This window comes from Populus trichocarpa, chromosome 12 (genome assembly GCF_000002775.5).
Source record: "Populus trichocarpa isolate Nisqually-1 chromosome 12, P.trichocarpa_v4.1, whole genome shotgun sequence".
Taxonomy (NCBI): Eukaryota; Viridiplantae; Streptophyta; class Magnoliopsida; order Malpighiales; family Salicaceae; genus Populus; species Populus trichocarpa.
The window spans coordinates 13,881,545-13,888,263 of NC_037296.2; the positions used below are offsets into that span (position 1 = coordinate 13,881,545).

Sequence of the window (6,719 nt, forward strand, 5' to 3'; positions counted from 1 at the left end):
TGAGAAAGAATATGATTTTATTACTGGGTTTTATGTACAAATGCATGCATGTTCACCCTGAACAACCATGGTTACTATCTTGAGAAGCATAATAATATACATGCAAGATTTACATACAGCCGCACTCCTCTCCTCCTGAAGAGAGCAAGATTCGACTTTCAGGCATCAACGGAAACACTTAGAGCATTTAGCTCCACATGTTGCTGGACTTGCTTCCCCTCATTATGAGGATGCACAGTTACGGTGGCACAGGCCTCTGCAGGTGAAGACCGATGATCTCCTGTCTGTGAAACACAGATTGAACTTACGAAAGGTTTTCTATTAACCATATTGTCATGGTCATCTTGTTCTTCAGAAATGATTTCCCACTCCTCTTTAAGAGATGTAAATTGGAATCCATTCTCTTTGTGCCTTTCAATTTCAAATGCGGTGGGTAGAATGACGTAATCATTTATTGGATTGTAGAAAGGATCTGAATCTGCCTTCAGCCAGTGCTTTAGAATCCTGAATAAATGACGATCACTGAGAATTCCACGGTGCTCACCAGGCACCCCAACCCTTGCTTCTGCATTGAGCCCATCTGCCTGAAAGAAAACAAAAATGAGGAAAGAAAAAACAAAAGATTGGGGAGAAGCATATTTCAAAATGCAAGCATCATGTCCTTCAATAGCTTTCATAAGTTAAAGCTGTGAAGAAAAGCTTATTCATAGCATAGTTACTTTGGAAAATTATTAAATCAGAAAGAGTTAATGAAATGCATGTCACAAACCTTAGCTGATTCAGCAGGAACTGTCCCGTCACCATTTACAGAAATGTATTTAGGCTGAAAACAAACAAAAATCAGCGTTTGTGACCAATTCAAGAATCACAGGAAAATGTTTGAACCAATGCACAAAGACCAAATACTAAACGAACTATCCATTCGCTTTGATTTCAAGCAGGGATATGAGTATTCCATGGCTACCCATGTCCTATGAGATAATCTACAACGTCCCAACGATCAGACAGTTCTCTAAGCTATCATTAACCAAGAATTTAAACATAAGTGAAGACAAAGAAAAGTATTCCATGGCTACTGCACGGGTTGCCTGTAGGGAAAACAACATCATAAGAATAAGAGCAAGTTGAGCATGAGATAATGACCTCACAAAATTGCAGTTCTGGTAGATCAGTGACAGGTACCTCTGAACTTCCATAGCTGCAGAATAGTAACTTCTATGAGGTCAAATACACCAATAGAATTGCAAGAAGAATGTTACCACATAATCATATGATGCAAAGCTAGAGTTTCAGACAGTTCGCTAATGAGAGACTTGGTTGAGTCAGTCAAGTTGCAGAATGGTTGACCAATAGTTTGGAGTTTAAGGTTTTTCTTTGTGTGTTTCTATCTTTTTGATAGTTCAATCATTTTGTTAGTGAGGGTAGATTTGCACAAGAAACCTCCTGTTTCTATCTTTTTGATAGTTCAATCATTTTGTTAGTGAGGGTAGATTTGCACAAGAAACCTCCTGTTTTGGAGAGATAGGTGTGGCTAATAATGACATTATGCCTTGGCCAAGATTTAGGGACTAAAGATGTAATTATGACAACAATATTGTAGCTGAATCTTGTGAAGTTCTGCTAGAATTCACATCTGAAGCAGAAAAAGGACGGTTTCCTATTATACCTAAACAACAGTAACAGTTGGTGTTTGTTATTCCAACAATTGTACCTAGACTGCCAGTAAACACAAGATGCATACTTCAACTACAAAACCTAAATGACTAAAGAGACAATTAAACTAAAGACGAGACCTGTAAGCCATTGATACTCAGTCTATTTCAGCACTACTGGCAATGATAGATTATCCTAAGTGACCTTCAACATCAAATATCAAATTAAACCAGTAGCCTTCAGCACCAGATAAAAATTGATTCCTTTTCTCAAACTACCCTAGACTTTGACATGTAATATAAGAAATCAGCACCTTTAAGACATGGAAACCTTAAATAAGACTTCATATTGACAAGAAAAGAATTTAAAGTCAGCCTCTCACATATAAATGAAACTATTAACTTGAAATTCCTTGTTCAGTTTAACTTCTATTGAAGCTTTTGTTGTGTCCACTCTTATGCAGCAAAGCTTGCATTGCAGTTCTCATGCAAAGCTTTATCTAAGGAGCTCATAGAAGCATTACCAAACACTGTGAGGCGTTTCCAGATCGATCCCATAGATATTGTAGAATTTAACTCCAGGAGGAACTTTAGCACGAGACAAAACGTTATGTGTTTCATCAGCCCATTTCAAAATATCAAAGTTGAAAGGTAATGGAAGATCCTCTCCATCATAAACAACCTGAAATGAGGAAATACAGATATTACCATCCAACCAAATGATGACGTTTTAACAAGTCAATGATAGTTGAAAGGTAAAACTAAGCACATTATTATTATTATTATTATTATTATTTAAAGCACAGAAGTTATAGAAAAAGAAGAGGATTAATCAGATTTGTACCATCAACTCTTCAGCCTAATCAATTATTAAATTACGATTAACAATTGAGAGGTTAATGAATGATTAGCGGTGATTGATAATATAGGAATGCACTGTAATCGAAAGATGAAATGCTAAACTTCATGGAGCAGCAATTTACAAAAAGAAAGTTCTGAGCTCACAGTGTTACTTGAAAGAGCATCTTTGAAAACTTGGATGCTCTCTTCAGGGGGATATGACTCTAGAATTATCTGAGAATTTCCATCATTATCTTTCTTCTCTCTCAAGATTTCCAAAACAGGAACATGTTGCCAGTGAAAATGTGGACAAGCCATCAATTCATATATTGAAGGACATTCAATAAGCTGAAAAATTGTGCCATATAGAATCAGTATATGAAACTCATGAAAAGCCATTTTAAATCAACTGACTTTGAAAACTGTTGATAATCCTATAGTTCAAGATACACAATTAGAAAAAATAAAAAAGAGGCTCTAATATACATGTATTTAAATGCCAAAGTAGAGGGCTCGTACCAGCTGGTGCATGCTCCATTTTGATATAAAAAAGTTCTGCTCCCACCCTTCAACAAATGACATTCCATTCAGAAAGGTAGATGTAACAAACCCAGGTGCACCTGTTGGACAAATAACACATACAACATTTGAACACTGTTCCAAAATCCTATCTGAGTAACCTTCTGAATAGCTGAAACAGTAACAATGGAACTAAAAGCACAATGCAACTGTACAAATAACATTGATGAGATTTGAACTGTGAGATTAATTAATGAATGTAAGTAGCAAAACCTATATTTCCTATCCTAACACAATTCGAAGTTCTATTTTGGTGTATTCAAATATACACTTGGCAATTGGTCCATATATAAACACAATACAAGATTGTCTGATATGAACCACATTTTTTCTATATTTCTCCTCTTTCATATGGAACAAGGAAATGACACCTATTTCAGGGTACATCAGTGATTCCAATCGTAACATTGCTTAAGAAAGGAAGTAATGAAATTTTTATTATGTTAATAGAATTAGGAGTTCTATTTCAGTATATGAAATTATACCACCAGAAAATTTAATAATTGTTAAATTGTGGTATTTAAACCACATTTTTCTACTATTCTGTTTGTTCATATTCGAACAGAGAAATGATTCTTATATCAGGGTATATGTAACAATTTTGGAAATTTACTTCTAACTACTAACAGCATCAATCCTATGCTATGAAATCTGAATAAAGTAAAATCACACTTTCTTCCTGCAAAAACAAAACTTTTTGACAGCATCTAAACAAATTACAGTTTCTTCTGAGTGCAGACTTTTGCATAGCACTAGGAGATACAAATCATGGGAGGTACAAATGCCTTGTGTTGTGAATCACACATTCTATAGAATTGCTTACCCCGGAATGGTGCAGCAATGGCAATCCAATTCTTCACATATTTCTCAAATATCTGCCAAAAAATAAGCATAAGATTTGAGAGCTTTCATAAAAGAAATATAAAAGAAGCAGCAAATAGCAACTTATTCACCCAAATAGGAGGAGGGTAATAAAAACAGAGTTAATTCAAGAGGTGATGTTGGATATTTACATCACTGTGCAGGGACATGAAGCATTTAACTAGCAGACCCCCCATTGAATGACTTATGATGTTTATCTTTTTCCCTCCAGATGCTTTATATACTGACTCTAATTTTTTAGCAAGGCACTCTAAAGTCTCTGGTAACCTGGAAGATAAGCAAAGCATCAGTGATCAAAATCATTAACATTTAAAGGAAAAGAAATGTCTCCATACATTGTAAAGCAAAATTCATTTGAGAAAAAGAACTCGCTAATTATAGCAGTATTAAAAAAAGCTGGCTGGTTTAATACACACCTGTTGCTTTGCCGAAAATCATACCCAAACCCGAAAAGAGTTTTTCCCTCTTGAAAACCCCACTTGATCATTTCAACAATCATATCATGGAAATAATATACACAATCACGTCCTATTATCTGCATGGAACAAAATACTGTGTTATGAAATACATCCAGTTGCACTTAACTTGCACATAAATTTAATTTAATTGAGAGCTAAAACACAACATTTATTGCAATATATTCAATTTTGATAATGTCTGATTATCACTCTCTTTCAAAATATAGCTATTATCTAAAAAATTAAGAAAAAGATGCAAATCAACCCACTTCAGCTGTGTATTCTGCATTTCACTATATAATGGAAAACATAAAAGGCATCTTATACGTGAGAGAGATCAGAAATGGAGAAAATGATGGATTAAAGGTGAATTTTGAGATATTATGTACCTAGAACATTGTAACATATACTATAGAAAGAGTTGTTTAACAAGTACAAAACTATAGTGAAATTCTATTTATAAAAAGCTATGTAAATTAAATTAGTCAACATTCAGTAAATGCATGTGAAATTTCCAGAAATGGGACTCTCTTCTTTCTGTAAAATATTTTCACCAAAAAACATCTCCTGTCTCCAGAACATTAACAAGTTCTTTAATTGTGAGATAACGTTTCATGATTCAAGTTAGAACTGATTTTTTCTACTCCAATTGTTCTTAAATAAAGTAGAACTTCCTATTATAAAGTACAAATTTCAGTGGAAACATTACTGTTTCGAATCTAAATACCATGTAAAATAAGCGTAGAAGATATGAAGACAAAGAAAGTACCATGTCAGGATCCAATACATCAATAGCATGCAACCCGTATCTATCATCAGGAACCACAATATTTGTCTTTGGATCTAAAGTCACAGACCGTCCTGTTTCACATAAACTTATCAATTTAACACCATAGGTAGAACACAAACCAACATGGAGCAAAGTGGCAAACTGTTATTCAGCATCACAATTGCACTCCACAGAATCTCTCTCTCTTAAAAAAAATCCAGATTCTCAGAACTATCATAAACTTAAATTCTCAAACTTTACCTCATTTTGTAACTAAACCAAACTTTGTCCTAAGCACCAAGCACGAGAATGAAATTTTAAACTTCCCATCACAGACTCTATTACCAAACAAGCATTACATCGTTTGAAACCAAATTTTGTCATTTACAAAAACAAAAGCAAAATCAAAGACATAAAGCCAATCTCTTGATTTCCACAAGATCATAAATAAAAACTTCCATAAATTCTCAAACCTTACACCATTTATTTACCTTCTCTTCCTATAATTAAAACTAAAACTAAAACTAAAGTAAACTAAGCTAAACTTTCCCCAGTTTCCAAGCAACCAAGTTATACTTAAATTCCCAACTTTCCATCATTTTCTCAGTAACCAAACACAACCTCAACTACAATCCCACAAAATCATTCAAAAATCCCAACTTTTCCTTCCATATTAAAAAAAAAAAGCTCAAAAAATTAATTGAAAAAAAAAAACAATTCATTGATCGCAGAATCAAAAGAAGAAGAAAAAGAAGAGAAAATGTTTAAAAATTTACCAGTTTGAGGATCAAAGCGAGACCAGAGCTTAGTTCGACAGGTGTAATCAGCAGCAAGAATCCGTACCCAAACCCGTTCTTCTTTACCTCCATTATCCTTATCTACTGCTTTTAAAATCGAACCGGCAATACCCGGGACTAAAAGAACCGGGTCAAGACTCGGGTCCACATAAGGCTGTGGTTTTTTTATCAAGTTCAGCCATAGCTCCACCGATCGAACAATGTCTTCTAGTAACATAGCCATGATTGATTGATTGATTGATTGATCAGAAACCCTAATTTCCGTACGAAATTGAGAATAATTGGGAATTTTTTGAGGGAGAATTGCAATTAGCGGAGACTTGAAGGCAAAGGAGAGACGGAAGTGGATGGCAAAGCTTATTACAAGTCAGTCCTCGAGCTATGATATATTTTTTAATTTTATAATGTTTTGGAAATTTTATTGATACAACTATCATTGACTAATTTCCCATTAATATAATTGATTAACGTTTCTTAACACAAATAATTGGTTTGTGTTAATTTTCATGTGCCCCCGCAAATTATTAATTTTTAATAAATTATTATAGTTTAAGTGTTAGACAATTTGTTTAAGAATCCAAATCATCTCAAGTAAGATGTTATTATAAGATAAGGATTTTAAGAAATGATGCATGTAAATTATTATATTATTATATTCATGTTAGAATTACTCTTGTGATAATTTTTTCTAACTTTGTTAAGCCTAGTATAACAATTTATTTGTTTATATACTTCATGAGTG

The 6,719-nt window shown here is 33.8% G+C and overlaps 1 protein-coding gene across 2 annotated transcripts; it reads right to left on the minus strand.

Annotated features, from left to right (window-relative positions):
- LOC18103916 (lecithin-cholesterol acyltransferase-like 4) lies at window positions 1–6,321 on the minus strand. Of its 2 annotated transcripts, XM_006376965.3 has the most exons (11): window positions 5,957–6,321; window positions 5,181–5,272; window positions 4,370–4,488; window positions 4,085–4,220; window positions 3,895–3,946; window positions 3,012–3,112; window positions 2,658–2,840; window positions 2,177–2,334; window positions 1,144–1,198; window positions 770–823; window positions 1–584 (listed from the first exon to the last, which is right to left on the minus strand). In XM_006376965.3, exons 1-11 carry the CDS (start codon window positions 6,198–6,200, stop codon window positions 159–161), a joined length of 1,620 nt encoding a protein of 539 aa, XP_006377027.2. In that variant the 5' UTR covers window positions 6,201–6,321; the 3' UTR covers window positions 1–158. The 2 variants fall into 2 exon arrangements, with proteins under 2 accessions (XP_006377027.2, XP_024448504.1); XM_024592736.2 differs by lacking the exon at window positions 5,181–5,272 and having other exon boundaries at window positions 5,957–6,190.
- Between the last annotated feature and the right edge of the window lie 398 nt (window positions 6,322–6,719).